This window comes from Pangasianodon hypophthalmus, chromosome 7, assembly GCF_027358585.1.
Source record: "Pangasianodon hypophthalmus isolate fPanHyp1 chromosome 7, fPanHyp1.pri, whole genome shotgun sequence".
In the NCBI taxonomy this organism is placed as follows: Eukaryota; Metazoa; Chordata; class Actinopteri; order Siluriformes; family Pangasiidae; genus Pangasianodon; species Pangasianodon hypophthalmus.
In genome coordinates, this window is record NC_069716.1 from 21,566,540 (window position 1) to 21,585,752 (window position 19,213).

General features: G+C 40.8%; 1 protein-coding gene across 1 annotated transcript in view; it reads right to left on the minus strand.

The window, feature by feature from the left end:
• Positions 1-13,612, minus strand: part of ppargc1b (peroxisome proliferator-activated receptor gamma, coactivator 1 beta) — a 40,751-nt gene extending 27,139 nt beyond the window's left edge. The window contains exon 1 of the mRNA XM_026917754.3: positions 13,462-13,612. Within this exon, the coding sequence (XP_026773555.3) occupies positions 13,462-13,542 (81 nt within the window). The 5' untranslated portion in view covers positions 13,543-13,612. The remainder of the gene's footprint in view (positions 1-13,461) is intronic.
• Positions 13,613-19,213: the final 5,601 nt, after the last annotated feature.

A 19,213-nucleotide genomic window follows, 5' to 3' on the forward strand; every position in this document is an offset into this window, starting at 1 on the left:
ACACAAACAGTGGTGAGCGTGAGATGCCTGGGGTGTTACAACTTCTAAGCCGTCTTTGGAGGATTGAGAAGTCATAGCAAATGCCGTTCCCTCTTCCTGAGTGCTTGCTTTTTATGAATCTCGAGATCTGTTCGGCTCTTCTGACAGGCGTGAGCCGTAACTCTGCCCAACCCCCAACCCACCACAAGCCCTGTCACTCACACAACGACAGTCTGCGTGACTAATCCCTCCCAATCTGTAACTGCCGGTTTGGGGATCCCAGGGTCTTGTCTCAAATCAGTACTTATTAGACGAGAGCTGTAATTACTAACATTTCATTCTCGATGAACTAAGACTTCAGTCTCATAATTATGCAGCTTCTCGGTTTTTGTGTGGGAAACGATTGCATGTGTGTTACCCTTGCCTCGCAGTCACGTAATCTCCCATATCGCTACAAGTCAGCGGCGCTCTTGCTGTGAAGTGTTATCCAGATATATTTCAAATGGCACAAACACAAAATAGCCTTGGATTAATGCTCTACATGAACATCAAACAGCATCTCTGATTGACCCCTAGCCAATGGCCAGTGTCTGTCTGGGCTTCAGCCAATCCAATCAGTATGGAGATGTCCTTGAAAGGCTGACAGTAGCGCCAGGGCTACCTTCGTGACACATGAACCATCACTCACCTCGCCCACTGCTGCACTCATCATCCAATCCCTGCTAAATCACCAGCTGCCTAGCACCAACACCACATCACAGCCTACGCCTCCCACATCGGTCTACCACAATCTCCTGGCGGTTGGAGACTCAGTCAACATGTAAATACATCCACTGAAGATTTACGCTGCTGTAGTGTGACTGACTTACAGGCGTGAGATTCCAATCCCAGGCTACAATGTTTCCCGCCTCTGGTGTCTGGGCTGACCGATAAGGGAGGAGCAGGGATGCAGAAAGACAATCTGCCAGCTTCAGACAGCCATCAAGGCTGCGTTCACTCATTTTCTCTGCAAAGTGGATGACATTTGGGCTCTTTTCATTACGAAGATGTAGAGTGATGTGCATAGAACACCACACATGCCCGGGGGAGTGAGCAGAATAAACCATCTGACTCAGCTGGCTCAAGGACATACAGCAACATCAGCAGACAAATTTACTTTTGAAGAGTTGGCATTGCAAACTTTTATCTTAGAAACTGAATTTTACTGAAAGAAAACAAAAAGTAATGCGTAAAATAAGGTTTGAGGAATGGGATGTTCAAAGGAGTTTTTTTTTTTTTTAAGAGATAACTTGAAGTTTTACTGTTTAAAGTCATTGAAAGGGCAGGTGGAGGCAGTCAATATGGCAGTTATAAAGGAAGATTACCCAAATACGAGGAGATAACCATAGCTTAGGACATAAACCCATTAGGAATTACGCTACTGTTTACCTAACTTGGCCTCCATTGTGTCAATATCCTCTCAGGAGACAGAAACAGCAGCACTAACTCCCAGAACTTCACTAAAGGAAGGAAGGGAGTGCAAGTCGCAAGAGTAGAAATCTTAATTTGATATTCTGTTATGATAATATGACGTTTCTGTCAGACAGAAAATGGAAACTAGGAAGCTAAGGAAGGATCTGTTCATCTACACTTGAGTGTAAAACTTTATATATATAAAAAAAAAAAAACAAAAAAAAAAACCAGAACTGATGAGAAGAACACACTTGTTTACACAGTAGAATAATCCAGCAACTATGAGAACCATGACACAAATCTGTGCAGTCGTGCTGCACGTGACTGCTCGCTTCACACACAGCCAAAGCCATATTTGGCATAAAAGCTGGACTGACTTGAATGGAAACAAAAAGGGAATTAGGACAAGCTTTCTCCACTTAAGAATATGCAGGAAGATACACTTTAACTTATATTGTCAGTCTAATAAAAGGTAACATGGACGATAAGCAGTGTATCGCATCATTGCAGCTGCTACCTATCTGATACTACTGAAATAGATCAAGACAAGCACATGTGCTCCTCTGAGCAAGCAGGGCTACTTTGAACTTCACAGCTGTCAGATCAAAGGGGCGTGTTCCTTTGAGTTTCCCACAAAAAAACAATCTGGTTCTGTCCTCTTGATACCTGCAGCGTTCAAATTCAATCACATCAGGGTACGTCTTCACATCAGGAGACCAAATATATGTAAATTATAATCTGATAAACAAAGCAAAAAGGTGTATGAAACACCTGTTCTTCCTGATCAATCCCAGCTTCATTAACAGATAACATACAAAGGTATCCTTTTTCTATACTACAAATTAGGGATATAACCAAATACATTACTTGGATTGAACAGATAATGTGTTCTACAAGATAGAAATACAGTTACAAATAGGAGGTGCACTATTCACAGGGCATCTGGCTGAGCAAGGGGAGTGGGATCCTGCATGACACAAGTCGCATGAGTCTGAGGTTTTTATCTTATTGCAGGCAGGTAAAAGCAAAAATAATAACAACGGGATTTGAAAAAGAAAAAAAAAAAAAACAGTCCCGTGCGCATCTCTAGTTGAGACCACTCGAGCCGAGGTTGAGGAATTGTCAGAGCAAGAATTCACAGAGCATGCTGACCTGTGCTGCCATTTCTATTTTTGAGGCTTTTCCCCCAGTGTTTTCCAGGGTTTCCAGGGGCATAGTGGTTGGGTTCATTTAAAATAAATACATTTATAAATAATTCTGGTTTACAACACCCGTACGAAAAATGGACTGGACAAATAATATTCCTGGCCTTCACTAAAACTGACCCTGAGGTAAATGGATAATGCCTGCTACTGGTTTTGGTCTCCATCCATCTCCTCTCCTTGTAACCATAAAAGCAAGTAAAAACTGCTTCACTTCCAGTTGTTCTGCAGTAAATCTCAGTCAGTCAGGTTAAAAGTGGATCCAGCTGCCTGCAGCCAAAGGTGGTTTGCTGGCCGCAGTAAATAAAACATGACTGTGATGCGTGACCACTCCATCACACAAGTGACCTCGCATCTCTACACTGAGAAGGCACCACCTCCAGAGTCACCTGATGGGTCTGTGCACACTGCTGGTGTCTTTTTCACAAGAGACTCAATCTGGAGAGGGAAAGGACCACGTGCTAGGCCAATCGAGTGACTAGTATGTGAGAACGTCACAAACCAAGTGACCCCGAGGCCTGGAAAGTCACACTGCAATATTTCCATGTAATCGTCTTTCCTTGAAAAGGCTTTAGTGTGTGTTCTTGGGCAATGTGCAACTATGTTGCTCTTTTTTACTATGTACTAGTTCAGAGATAAGGGCAGTTGCACAAAGTTGTGAAAGTCCTTTGGGACTTTGTGCCAGGCACAAGAGAGTGGAAAGGGGATGGCAGGTAATCCATCTTTGTCCCTTCTCACCCCAGTCAGCAGCAGATTGGCAAACCCAGCTGGAGGTCTCTGTATCACTGGCTATCGTCTGGACGTAACTCCTATTCCAGGCAGCTCCTGTTCACAGCAGAGAGGAAAGTCTGCAGGGGGTAAAGTAACTCCTCTGGCACCAACAGCCAAGCCATTCCACTAATGGCTGCCTCAGGCACCGTTCATGGTCAGTTTCTTGTATTCCATAAACGCTGAATTCAATTAAATTATAGTTACTTAACAATTTATTCATGAACGATACATATGGAGAAAGTGACTCTGTTTAACAAATAACTAGCAGCTCACTCAAATCTCTATAATAATGTAATATATATATATATATATATATATATATATATATATATATATAAAATGGATGTTGCCATAAGAGCAGCCAGAGGTGTATTTTGGGAAAAAGAGTGGGAGTTTACACCTATAGGGCTCCTGTCAGTGTGAATTAGTGGGTGTTTGCCAGGAGATGAGGGATCCATTTATGCATGTAACAAGCTATTGGAGAACATGATGGCTTAGTCATTCAGTACACCCTCATATTTCCTCTCACAGCCATTTCCTGTCCATCTAGCTATGTGTAAAAGACACACTGCAAGGACCTTGAGTTATGGAGATCAGGGAATTGTTTTTACTCCACTGTACAATACCTTTGTGTCTGGAATCCATTTCCTGGAGTTTTGGTGAATAAAAGCAGGAAACTGTCATCAGTGTTACCGGTTAATGTCTGAACTATTGTCTGAGAGATGAGCTATTCTGTAGAGACACACTACAGACCACTAGAGAACATTCTCCAAAACGTATTCTGCAGGTCTTAACAATACGGTCTTTATTTGGCCTTTGCGCCAACCTTGAGCTACTGGCAAGACACAAACACTCTAGTGTGCTTCTTCCATCTTAATGAGCCTTTAGCAAGAGACGCCCCAGAGAGCCTTTCTCCACTCTATGGTCCATCTCTAAATCAATAGTTCTATGGTGGCACCTCCAACACAAAGCCACGTTCTCCACATGAAAGAGCAACTCTGTGTCCTAGTTCTAAGTAGGTGGGATTTAAACCATAACACTACTTGGCAAGAGTTTCAACAGCATGTGATTGGCCTCTCATATCCCACCAGGCTGGCAGATTTAAAGGGCATTTACATAAGCGTGACTTCCATTTCCCATTAGAGTGTTTAACATTATGCTTTCCTCATTAGGTCATACGACAGAGGCTGTTACTGTTATAAATTTTAGTAGCTGTTACGATAAACACAAGCCGTACAAAAATCTCAAACATTCTTTTTTTTTTTTTTTTTTAGAAATAAAAGCAGTAATCCACTGAAAACCAAAAACAAATATTCAGAAAACTGTCAAGGAAGTATATCAGGGAGTAATTGTTTCTTTTTTCTTCTGCAAAATAACCTCAGAAAAAGTGTGTCCAGAGAAATCAATACGCAATCACAGCCAGGTTGGATCCCTCTGAAACCTGCACCGATGTTTGTCTTTCTCATAAGGGTGTATGCCTGAGGAGACTCATCCCTTAACCCTCCACCATCCCCAAGATAAGGCCTGCATGACCAAGGTTTTAGAAATGCCTTAAAGAAAAAAGCACTACATACTCACCAGATTTTGTTAATAAAGGGAGATTCAGACTCTGGCAATACAAACCCAGAGTCTGATCAGGCTGAATGTGATGCAGATTGTGTGATCATATGCGAAAGCCAAACATTCAAATATATGCAGGGAAAATGCTAATGTGACCCAATGAGACTGCTCTGTCTTTTTCAAAGACCTAGTGAGGCTGGAAATAAGGTCACGCATAGCCTCTCTGCATCAGGGAGCTACTGGAAAAGCACAAGGAGTACTGAGAGAATACATGGGAAGACTAATGGAACAGATGAATGAAAAATGACTGCAGAATTCAGGCTTTAGACAAGGAATAAATACTAGGAGAGGAAACATAGGAGACACAAAACATCACTAGGAGCCCAAAACATCATTTGCCTATAACATCTGAACCCAGAGACAGGGGGTTTAAAGTTAAGTCTTTAAAAAGCCAACCCTTTCATGCGTAATAATAGAGAATTAATCATAGAGAAATATTCACCTGCCATAGATGACTAATAAAAATGCTATCAAAACCATGTTGCACAATCTCCTTGCTTTGCATTTTATTTCCTTGTAGCACTGCATTTTGTCTACTTACACAACATGTTACATCGATTCTACATATTTGGAATGCTTCTTGAATGAAAACACACCTATGCTGAGTCACATCCATACAATTTACAAGTCCTTACTAGTAAAGGGCATGTTACTGTTTCAACGGCTCCTTTTCTCGATCCCCGGCACAGCTTCAGACAAAATCTGAAGGCAGTGTGATCACTTCACAGAAGGCCGCAGCAGAACAGAGTAGGAGAAGAAAATTCACATATTTGGGACAGTGCCATAGCAAGCACATGTTCTGGATATGGTAGAAAAATACTGAAATCTCTCTGAAATCTCATATAAACTATAATATATAATCTTGAATGAGATTCTCTGACCCTCTATCCCTTTAAGATGTTATTCGTCTGAACAAGCTTGTACAAGACGAGTAAAGCCAGTCCATGCCAGCTAACTCTGGCAAGTGACAAAGCAAAAAGTGATTATTCATTTCCTATATGTGTGCGTGACAAAGTGACAGTGCAACAAGTGACAGTTGAATTGAAATTTGTTTGACAGTATGCAAGGTAGGTATGACTCTGCAAAGCGACGGATCAAATGACTCCTTGGACTAATCCTACGACGCACGTAGGGTACGATAGCATAGAAGCTAGTACAAAGCCTAGTATGTAGCATGTTAATCAAAGTTAAATAAATTTTAAACAAAGGAGATGTGTATAAATCCTGTAGTGTGCTGTAGGCTATAGCTACTAGCGTTTCTCATCGGAACTAAAACAAATACTGGACTGTGCACTGGAACTACAAGTGACACAAGCAACTTGTCACTTGTTAGTGTGAACATAGTGCAAGACACTATCATCCTAACTGAGCTTGTAATGGGCTTGAGTAAAGCCAGTCTATACCGGCTAAGAAAGTGACAAACTGCAGAGCTATGTTCATTTTGTGCTAGCCAAACCTGCCAACCCAAAAGTTCAGTGCTGAATAAGGTCACGGGCAAGGAAGGAGAGAGGGTGAAACGTGTTCACCTGATCCGTTGGAGACTCATTGTCCTGCCAGGCTGCTTCAATAAAGATAATTATGTGGTACAGGTTTTTTTTGTAGGTGTTGGCAAAAGGCCCATCAAGTCAGAGGTTCACTTCACTACGCGTGAGAGACAGTGCCATTGAAAGACTTCCGCGGTTAAGCAATTTTCCGTAAGGAAAAAAACACCATGTTGAGAATCATTACTGTTCTGTTGCTTTGGGAGGAGCCAGTCCTCTCGTTTCAGCCATCCCTTGCTCTCCTTGGCCTGAATGGAAAGTTTCGCAGAATCACGAGTAGCAGCCTGCACCCTTATGAATGCTGCCAGTTTCCATAAACCAAGGAGCAGCGTTTACTAAATCCCTGTAGCCCACAGCAACATGTTTATCTGCCAACTCATGTCCTCGACATTCCTGTGGGTGTGACCCCTCTTGCTCATAATCTGTTATGTGAGCCTTTCCTAATATGTCAGTGGAATGCACAAATGAATGCTCTAAAGAAACATCATTTATGTTTTGGGGATTCACACAAACTTGCTGATTTATATGAGATGACTGATCAGCTTTTTAAACTGAAATCTGACCACATCTTTGGCAAACGTCTATGAGCCATCATGAACGCATCAAGTGCAACTTCATATTATATTGTGTACCCCAGGTTCAACCTGAGGTCAACTTTGTGCAGGGCCCTTAGCGACTACGCTAACTAGTGTTTTAATGAAGTCCTTCACGGCTTTCTGTTGTCCCACATGAGGCTTTACCAGTCTGAGCTTGCCCTCCCTTGATGTCATTGCCATGGTGGGGCTTGGTGCGCTGTTCTTCTACCAAACGAAAACATATGGAAATTTCCTTCCAGTTGAACTGATTCACTATTGTGTCTTATGCAAGCTAAAACAAAAGGCTATTCTCATGGCAGGAATCAACAAAAGAGTCTAATAATATATACATACATTTGGTTTGGTGCAAGATTGGTGACCAATGGACAAAACGTTGTTCTAGGTTTCTGGTGCCAAAAATTGCAGTACTTTGTGCAAAACAGTTTTGAAACAAAATGATCTGATAAAGAGGGTTTTACGGAATATGATTAAGAGCATGAATTAGGGTTAGTCTTTCTCTAATTCCTACCTGGCATCTTCACATTTCCATTGCCTCCGCATACTGTTATGCAAACATATTTTATAGCGGCAGAAAATATGTCCTGACGCTTAACAGGCTGAATACACAAGGCTTTTACTCTTATCATAAAGTGTGATTCAAACTTTAATCACTGATCTTTGGAGAGCCCAGAGGAAAACAAGTTGATGGCTCCAGATGCAAAACGAGCGAGAGAACTTAGGTTTGTGGGTAATTACTGAATGCTCTGTGCTTTACACTTAATTACACAGAAACCATGCTGTTGTATGTTTTACCCTCTTGCACCAAAATGACCTGGGGACAGACTGCAGTCTGTTAGAAAACGCACTGTGCGCATTTATTTCACACAATAAGCAGGTGGGGGAATGATACTGTTCACAGACGACACACCTGCGACCTTTTTTAGATTGCAAATTTGCTGGCTCAAGCCAGTCTGGCCTCGCAAATGACGACCAATCCAAACAATGACCTCAAATGCCTGGCCAACCTCAGGTGAGTTTTAACTCCAGCGCACCTGCTTTCATCATCTTTATCCGTTTAGAAATACTGATTCTGAGTACAGTATCATTAATAATTAACAGTAATGAAGAAATAACATTATCGTTCATCTAGACTGAAACAGCTTAGCAACAGGCAAACGTCAGCTTTGATTAGTGTGCAACATTTGAAACTACAATTAAAAAATAAAACTGCTATAAATCAGCACTACATAACACCTTATAAACAGTGTAAATGCGCTACTCTGCCCCTGAACATTTGTTGAAATGTGAAACTCTGTGAAGGCAAAATTCAACACAAGATCAGGTCAAGCAGCCAGCAAAAAAAAAAAAAAAAAGAAAAAAAAGAGAAGCTTTTTTGCAGGCAAAATTTACAGTCCACACGCCTCACGTGCCATCACAGATCTTTCATTAAGGACAGTGGGCCCCATTTGTCAAGCTGGATATGAACAAATTTATTCATAAATCTTTTACAAAAGTGTTTACACAAGACATTTGGTGTTCATGAAAACCTAGCTAATTGAAAATAGGTTCATATCAATGTTCATACAACAGCTCCTGAGTTAGTGTAAATTTATATATAAAAGGACTCACTAAATGTACACCTGCGATATTATTTTTACAGATATAAATAGCTTATTTATTCCAGTTTTATACCTGAATGTAATGAAAATTTTGTGAACCTCATATTAAATTATTTGAAAGACAGTAACTCAAAACAAATCCATTAATTAAGACAAATAAGACTAACTACATTGCAGGACATTTTAGCACACACCACGCTTACAAGGCACGCTTTTACCATTTAGTCGTCATTTTGCTGTTTTTAGCTCTCTGTATGCTTTTCCTTTTATGGAGTTTTGTGGGTGTCACTAAATGTAACTCAGCTGTGCAGTGAACATGCTTGGTAATTTATGAGTGATTTATTAACACATGCATGCGTGTTATGAAGAAAAGCAGCGTAAACAAAACTTGTAAATCTGGTGGCGATTTTTAGTTTAGTTTAGCCTACGAATACATTTACACACAGCTTTACTAAAAGACTGATAAATGAGGCCCAGTGTACATTAATAATAACGTGAAGATCACAGGCTCAAGAATGCCAAAGTACAAACTGGGAGGCAGAATAAAATTCAGATCATCTTTAAGAATGATGTTTAATGAGGCAAAGAGAAAGTTTCTCACTTCATTCGAGACTTATGACTGGAGACTCAAAGCAAAGGTTAACCTTTGATGCCAGATGTCAGCTGACGATGGATTACTCAGTATCAATTATTGATGTTTAATCCCCTTCCAGTCCACAGTAAGAATTGGACATAGATCCATAGCAGTGCTCACACACACACACACACACACACACACCCCGTTCCCTGAACCCCCTGAGGCTCTGCTCAAAACTCTATGACAAAATACAGAGGCTTGGATGCAGGAAGAGGACACTCTAAATAACTATTTCGAGTGTCATCACAACACCAATCAGAGTGGCAACATATGCATGAGAGCATTCTGCATAGTAATGGGGGTGAAGATGGCAAAGAAGAGACCAGCAGATGACGTGCAACATAATCTAAATACATTTCAATTTACAGGATGCAATCACAAATTCAATATTACACTCTTCTCTTGCATTACAAATTAATGTCCATAGATTGAATTTCTCGCAATTTACAATCAAAGTGCAATCAAATGTAATGAGCCAGCTTCCTGGCATAATATCAACCTCAATATCTTAAAGAGGTATGTTTCTTTTTTCATCCTATTGTTTTTCCAAGCTGAGGGGGCAGGAGGTATGGAAAGGGAAGTAAATGTGTGACCACAGAGACCATTGTGTCCCTCTTTAAAACGGATGTCAGTTCTGCTGGTTTATGGTGGCAAATGAACATAAAAATTCTCAGTGGCACTGAACAGAAGATCAGTTAGTTCCCACTGAGCTAAGACGGTCAGAACAAGTTAAGGGTGCAAAGACATTTTCTTGACTCTCGTCAAGCCAGGTGACTCATCCCATATCACGAAAGCAGTACACATAGCACTGCAGTGCTGCACATCACGACAGCACTGTTGGTCTAGAAAGCCTGTCAGCCTGAGACCTGCTGCAGCATATTGTACACCTACAGCTAAGCAAATCCCTATGATTTCAAGCAAAGTCGGCAATTCTCAATTTAATATGACCATAGTATGGCAGTATCGGTTTGGCTTGATCTTATCTCATGTCTTCTTCAGTCTTGGCTTCTGTAGTGTCTGCTACACAATGACCTTCAGCTATATGATCCCCTAATTGCCCATCCTTCATAAATCATACAGAGCTCGAACATCTACGATGGAAAAGAAGTCATTAAATGTGTGATGAGCGCCGTTGCTAGGATTGTAAAAGTCCTCTGGTGTATGCTCAGGTTAAATCAAATGTCACACTCTCATGCAACCATTTCATCAGCATTCACACTGTATCCACACTGACCTACATGTACACACTAAGCACGCTATGTACAGATGGAAGCCAGTTAGATCCCACTGTCACTTGATTACTGCAAGGCAGAAACATGCATGAAAAGGGAGTGAGTTAAATGGCAACCTGGCTGAGATTTGGATTAGCAGGTTCTCAACTATTCCATCAGCGAGCAGATCAAGGAGTCTAAAACTCAGTGGAAATGACTTGTGTCAAGCTGCACTCTCGGCTATAGCCAGTTTAAACAGGGAAAGACAGGTCTGGGGTTGCCAGATTGGAATTATTGCCACTGCAAAACAGTCAGTTTCTATCATATCAAAGCTACTTCGTGCTTTGATATCTCTATTGCATCAAAAACAGAACAGTTGAAATGCATATTTACAGATTATATCATTTCCAGATAAAACAACTGTAATGTCCTGTTTCTCTGGAAACTTGTACTACGCTTAACTATTACTACATCAACAATTATTACACAGGTACTTCCTGAATTCTACGCAAGCACATACAGTATATACACACAAACACACACCCACACACACACACACTGTGGCACCCTGAGCTCCTTTCTCCCTGTGTACGCATGGGATTTCCTCCGCCTTAATTTCTGACATGGTGTGTGTTCTGAGATGCTTTTCTGCACACCATGGTTTTAAAGAGTGGATATTTGAGTTACCATAGCTGTCCTGTCAACTTGAACCTTTTCCTCTGACCTCTTTCATCAACTCAGCGTTTCCGTCCTCAGAACTGCCGCTCACTGTATGATTTTTGTTTTCCGCACCATTCTGTGTAAACTATAGAGAATGGTTCCTCACTCTTATCCACAAAGGGCCAGTGTGGCTACAGGCTTTTATCGCAGCAAAATTGGAGGCATGCTTGATCGTCAATTGGGAGTTGGAGACCAAGATGAACTGATTAAACAAGTGGAAACAGGCTTCTGCTTGGCTGGAACGAAAGCCTGCATCCACACCAGCCTTTTGTGGATAAGACTGCAGACCTATTCTTTAGAGAAATCAGCAGTTTCTGAAATACTCAAACCAGCCTGTCCGGCACCAACAGCCATGCCATGGTTAAATATACTGAGATCACACAGTTTCCACATACTCATGTTTGATGTGAACATGAACTGCAACACTTCAAGCACGTGACTTAATGATTTCCTGAATGAGCAGAGGTGCAGGTGTTCCTAATAAAGTGGACGGTGAGTGTATACACACATGCATAGTCACAAACCTAAAGCTGTTTTTTTTCTATCCCAGAAAGACCCAATCTGGCAACCCTGTGCAAGTCGTGATCAGAGCTGCTCCACTTTTGCGCAACGCAGTGGAGGGAACAGGAGAAGGCAGGGTTGGGTTGGCGTGTGGGCTGCTGCGGCGCACGCGCGTCCGCCGTGACGTCGCTGCACTCCACTACGTCGCACGGCAGGGGCGAGCACGTGACTGCAGCAAGTTCGTGTCACGAGGACGGAGTACTATTTTACGCGCGCACGCGCGCACACACACACGCACGCACGCACGCACCGGGCGGTTCGACCCGGTAATTCAGCGCGAGCGTAACACAGTGTCTTTCTTATTTTTTTTTTAATATTTCTATATATGCATTTTACATGCATGTTTAATATGCATATAGCCATAGAGTTCACAGAATTCTATCTAGTTGAATTCTAGTGGAAATTTAAGCGTTGTTAAAGAACAAACCCCAACACTTCACTAATATATATATATAAAATTTTATATTTATGCTCAGTTTTATATATTATACAGACATGTTTCAAAATCTCGACGCGCATCATTGCTGTATATTAACGACTTGAATCCAACACCTCCTGCAATATCCACTTAAACACTTGGTATTCAAGTGAACATACAGACTGCACTTCCTTTCGATTTCATCATGCACCGGTCTGGTGGATTTCACTCTCCAACAGTGTGTGAACTTTTCCTCACTTACGCAATGATGCGCAATGATACCTACAGACATCTCTTCCATAAAGTAGCCCAGAGATCATACATAAAGCAACGCATCAGGTGACACATACACATGCAAAACCTGAGCACACTCCAAGCTGTTCAGCTTTAAACCTATAACAGATAGCAGGGATGTAGGAGCTATGAATGAATGAATGAATGAATGAATGAATCGGAACATTAGAAAAGGCGCGATGCAGAAAAAAAGCCAAAGTCATTATAACCAGCAGCATCATAACCTAATGTTACATTTATTACAAACAGCCTGCTAAACTAGTTTCCTGCAGACAAACTCAGCCAGGATCACACTTAGACCACATCTGCTACACTACTCTATATCTGCCTATAAACTAAATGTGCTAAAATATTTCGAAGAAATAGCTACAAAACCCAGCTTATAATGATCAGGCTACAGAGCAGTGAACGCTCTGGGTGGATAACAGAAGAGCAGATCTCTGGAGCACATGTCTAGAGTTCAAGTTCACCAGGCTTTAGCACCCACGTGTGTGACTCTTTTTTTCTTCCTCAAACTCATTTCAAACTTCTCAGATTCTATCATAATCCTCCATGCCAGCCTAAATGAGCTCTTCCTAGACTTTTCACCAAATGAAACATTAAGCGCGTGATGATTTCCTAAACAAAGGAGCAGGTTTGGCGCGTTTTTATTTTTATTATTTCAGTCATTTCCTCCAGGCTGCACGTGAAGCGCAGACGTCAGCGGGGCTCGAGACGCCGGCAGCGCGAGAGCAGAGACGCTCTCGCAGCATCGCTCAGGAGCATGAGCCGCAGCTGCACTGCAAAACACCTCACGCGCAAAAACACCCAGCCGATCCAACAGCTGCAGCCCTGTTCTTATGAAGCACGAGCGTTGCTTACCGGGCTCCCGGAGTTTTCTGTCAGGTAATTGAAGACGAAGGAAGAGAGCTCCTCATCTAACAGCGAAACGCAGTCCGCCATCTTCTAGAGAATGAGAGCCGAGGAGCGCGTGAGCGGCGGTATTACGACTTGGCTCGCGCTGCAGTGCCACTGGTCCGCCGGCAGGGGGCTATTACACAACGGTTACAAAATCTATTTTGTAACACAGACAACCGAATTAAAGGGGGGGGGGGGAAACTTGAGGAAATGAGTGGAGGAGCCAAAATGCTTCCAGACAGGTGTAGTGCATGAGATCATTAAGCAACTAACACAACTACAGGGAGTCCCAAAAGTCTCCACACATACAGTAGGGGTCTATGTACGCCAGCACCATGTCGGTTGTGCCGTCATCACTGGATGTTCGTGGACGTCCACTTCTCAGTTGGTCCACAAAACCTCCAGTCTTTTTGAATGTGTTAATAAGTTTGGCAGCAGTGTCATGTGTGATGTGTTTGCCATGTTTCCTGTTAAAGTCCATCACAACCTTGTGGCAGCTTCCCGATCCGGCCATGAGAATGATTTCAGTATGTTCTTCTTTTGTCAAAGGCATTCATAAAGGCTATCTGAAAGGAAAAAAATACAATATAAACTAAGTATGAAAAATTTTGGAAGACATTTTGCTAAAAAGGTGTTAATTTTCCCTATGCATGGTGAATTTTGGGACACCCTGTAGTATGTCCTATGTTCTCTGTAGTATTTTCTATGTTCTGGTGTGTATAATAATGCTTGAGCAAGCCCAGTAGACCTCGATTTTTGGAGCAAGATGGCAAGAGGAAATGATTTAAATCCATGGTTCTCAAAGTGGGGTCCAGGGATCCCCAGGAGTCTGTGATTACACACCATATGTCCAAAAGGACGTGGACACCTAACCATCACACCCATACAGTATGTGGGTCTTCTCCAAACTGTTAGCACAAAGCTGGAAGCACACAGTTGTATAGAATGTCTTTGTATGCTGTAGCTTTATGATTTCCCTTCACCGACTAAGAGGCCCAAACCTGTTCCAGCATGACAGTGCACATGTGCACAAAGCAAGGCCGATGAAGACATGGTTTACCTAGGTTGGAGTGAAAGCACCTTTGGGATGAATTGGAAGGCCGACTGCACCCCAGACCTCCTCACCCGACATCAGTGCCTGATCTCACTAATGCTCTTGTGGCTGAATGAGCAAATCCCCACAGCCACGCTCCAAAATCTAGTGGAAAGCCTTCCCAGAAGAGTGGAGGTTATTATAACAGTAAAGCCAGAACAACTTAATATTAATGCCCCTGGCTTTCGATTGGGATATTCAATACTCAGGTATCTACATACTTTTGGCTATATCTAGTGTATATCTAGGGGATCCCTGACTTTATTGTTTTTGTTTTTAAATCACATGATGGTGGTAGAAATTAGGCTGCTGTCAAATAGTATCAAGGTTGTTATGGTTATTATTTAGTTATCATAGTTGTAAGACTAATGGACTGGTTATTTGATGTGAAGGTGGTTAATCTAAAATTTAGTAATTAAAAAAGTATAAATAATGTTAAACTGCATTTCTAATGAAATGAGGAACTGCTGTCAATATGATACATAGTGGTTCAAATTGAAATGGAGCTTCAAGTAAATGAATAAGATGGTACATATTGGCCAAGGGTGGCATGGTGGAACTGGTTCAAGTTCACGTTTCCAGAATACAGAGTAAACAAGAAACAATGAAATTCTTGCGCTACAGTGGCACACCCCTACAGTTAACATAAACCGCTTACAACAAAAGAACAAAAACAACATACAAGAAAGCAACGTAAGGAAAGAATTCAAATAAGTGAGAGAAAAGGTATTACAAAAGTGAGATTGCAAAAACTGAGCTCTGCATTGGCCAGGAATCAAACTCAGGCTTTGCACATGGCTGGTGAGGATTCTACCACTGAATCAGCAGTGTTGCCCTCTCAGAGCTCCAGGGTTCCTGGTTTGATCCTGAGATTGTGTTAGTGTCTGTGTGGAGTTGAGCATGTTCTAGGTTTCCCCCACGTTCTCTAGTTTCCTCCAGTAGGTGGACTGGCTAATCTAAATTGCCTCTAGGTGTGTGTGAGTGTGCGAATGTGTGTGTGCATGGTTCCTGTGATGGACTGGTACCCCATCCAGGGTGTCTGAGAACCACTGATCTAAGTGACTTAGAAAGAGGGTTCATTGTTTGGGGCCAGATGGTAGGAGCTTCGATCACAAAGACTGTTGGCTGTGTTTCAGTAGGTACAGTGGCTAAAGTGACATCTGCTTATAGGTTTATGAGAAAGAAATCAGCAAACATGCTTAGAAGTTGTGGTCAAAATCACACATTCGGTGTCCATTATATAATAGAAAACAGAAGAGTAACAAAGTGGGGTCCACGAGTCTGATTTGTTATTTTGTTACAGTGGAATAACCAACCATTATCAAAGTTATTATATTTATTATTGAGTTGTTATAATTACTAGGCTGGCTGACTGGTCACTGAAATTTGAATGGGGTTAATCCAAATGTCAATAACTATAACAGCAAGTAGGTGTATAAATAATCCCAACTTGGGCCTATCGTGTTTTGTGATTGGAAAGGTCAGGAATAAAAAAACTGTTTAGAGCTCTAATAAACATCCAGAATATTACTGAGCACATTTGAGTAATGAGCCTGATATTTAAATAGTTGGATTAGGGTCATAAAATAAATCTTTCTTGACAGGTCTGTGAAATTTATTTTCCATTTAAAGGGGTCTCTGGCTGTAAAAAGTTTGAGAACCCCTGCTTTAGGTGAATGAGAATGTCATGCAGGATGTGATCAGACTGCATCTACAAGAACAGTCTGTCAACAACCGCATGTTTTTAGAATATTTCTGGCAATATAGATTGATGTGTGAGAAAGTGGACAATAGGAAAAACTGCAACCGAAAAAGCAGTAACCCTTAATAGGATTTAAACTTCTTCCACTGTCTCAGTGCTTCATTTACTTATCATCCTATGACTCATTTATACAGCAAGGATGGGCTATTTTTTCACTTCTACATCAGTGCAACCCATATTTAGACTAGGCTATATTCCTCACAAGCACCTGCATATCTGACACATTTTCCAAGATTTACTAGCATATATACAGTAATACGCTCTTTGAAATAGTGGCATTGGCATTTTGGTACTCCACAATAAGACCTGGAATTTATTAGAGGAATGCCTCTCGTGTTTCCTAGGAGTCGTTGACATCTGGGAATCGTTGACCAGCTTTCACTAATGATTTTGCCATTTTCTCATTGCCCAACATTAACCAAACATCATGAGATGTGGTGTTGATCTTTTCATTGCAGTTAGTGTGACTCACTTGTTTACTGCCATGCTCCAACACAGAACAAAACACACAGTCCAGCTTCGTTTCAGTCAAAACTGCAAAAAACCTATGCACTGCACCAGGAACGCCCATGAAATTAACATTAATAATAGATCTAAATCGACAAGCTAGTTTGTAAAGTGTGCTGTGATTTCTCAGACAAATCAGAAAGTGCCCTCAGGCCAATAACCCAATGAACAGCATTCTGTCTATCTAGCTATCAACACAGCTTATGCTGTTTAAATTGTTCAGGTTATAGGGATTAAGTCGAAATGTGCAGAGTACACTAAATATTAGTGATTGAAAGGTCCTTTAATCCACCACATTTTGTTTAATTTTATTTTTATTGATCTGTGAGTTGCTGAGGAAATATTTAATGCTACATTAAAAGATTTGATTTTTGAGTGTAAGAATACAAATATATAATTTTCTGAACACCGTACATTTTATCATTTTTGTTACAATTACCTCAGCTGGGAAATTAGGGGTTACTTTTATAGGGATTACTTATTTTATTGGAACAATCTAGATGTAATCAGGAAAAGTGTGCTGGCCTTAATAAAACACTCACTAAGAGTCCCATTAATATCTGAGTGTGACCAGTTAATTAGTTTCACAAAGATTTAGGCTTCCTTATTTAACTACTACTCTGTATCGTTTTGTTTGGTCTATTGCAAAAGTATATTATAAATCATAAGAAACTAAAAATTATATAGTGTGTTCATGGTTTACTTCCTTTTCTATTAAAACAGATTAGAAAACACAGTGAAACTGTGTTCATGGTTACATAGGATAAATGATCCTGGTGTTAAACAATCCACTGCTCTAATTAACAGTGCAAAAACAACAACAATTCAAGCTTAGGACCGGGCATGTGAAACTATAATTTACTTCTTAAGACATCAAAGCAATAGACAGATTATAAACAGTAGAAGTAATGTATTACAGTATGTACAAGTAGTGTATTACAGTGTGTGTATGGTGTATACAGTATATGTGACAGGTACTGATGGATCCCTATGCCAGTTTTATTCTCCACTTTTTTATTTAATGAGCTTGATATTTATTTCTTCACTCTTTTTCTTCTGTTTTCTGCTTTATTCTTATGGTTTGTATGAGGAAATATGTCATTTCTGAGGTAACTACTGACACAACTGGGCTCAGTACAGTTCTGAAATATTTAATTTAATATTTACTTACTACAAATACTATTTATTAAAACTTCTCTGTGTAAAGATGACAACCTGTATTTACATATATGTGTATCCTTACACTTTATCTGATTTGTTAAACCCAATAAAATATTGGGGAAAAACATGTGACTGGCAGTTTATTAGTTTATTGGATGCATATCTAATATTTGGCAACTGTAATGAAAATGATTTTTTTTTTTTTAATATCAGACTTCAGCATGCATTTGCATGTCACTGCCATCACTGTCCATCATTAGCTGCATGCTAGCAGCACCAAACTTAGGAAAAAAAGGGAGACAGCTGGTAACAGCTGCAAAAACAGCAACTCTGCATCTGGCCTATTTTCTCTCAACCTAATTATGAACAGCTGATGAACCATCAGCCGAACTCCAAACAAAAGGATTGCGCTGCTGATTCATTCATTCTGCTGTTCCAATGAACGATTATTGTCTTACAAATATATAATATATAATAATATTATAAGCATTAACACTACATGCATGACCCATGTTTGTGATGAATGACAAATGTGGATCATGCATATGATGTTAATGATTTTGAAACTCAGAGGTCACACTATTGACTAATATTAAAACAGAGGATAAAAACTGGAATTGAACAATAAGGTGTGTAATGTGAATGTAGCCTTAAATGCCTGAAGTGATAGCTCTTATTCCCTGAACAAGGATTGGCAGTTTGCTCTTTGATCGCATTGTTGTGACACAACCAATCCCTGAGAACTGCTCCGTCCTCAGAGCTGAACAGAAACAATAATAAACCAGATCAGTGATAAGAGGGATCTGAATGACATTACTACGCTGTTGCAACAGCAATCCAGAGTGAACAAAGGGCTAGCAGGTGACATTTAGGAATTCAAGGTCCTTTAAAAAATCTGACAGTAGTCACAACCCCACTGTGTGTTACATATAGCCAGGGTGTGCATATCACCTGCTACACGGCTGTGAAAGGTTACACGAGTGAGTCACCCTTTAGCACAACTGTCTGAGCAGAGAACTGTGCTGTCTGTGGGTATCACTCAGTGGAATACCCCACTTCCTCAGTCACATTATCTTATTGATTCGTCCATGAGACTCAGGCTTTTAGAGGTCAACTGTTGTGTCTCCAACCCTGGCTGTCTACAGGCAACAATAAATACAGTTTGCACATTATTTTCTAAAGCAGATTGCTGG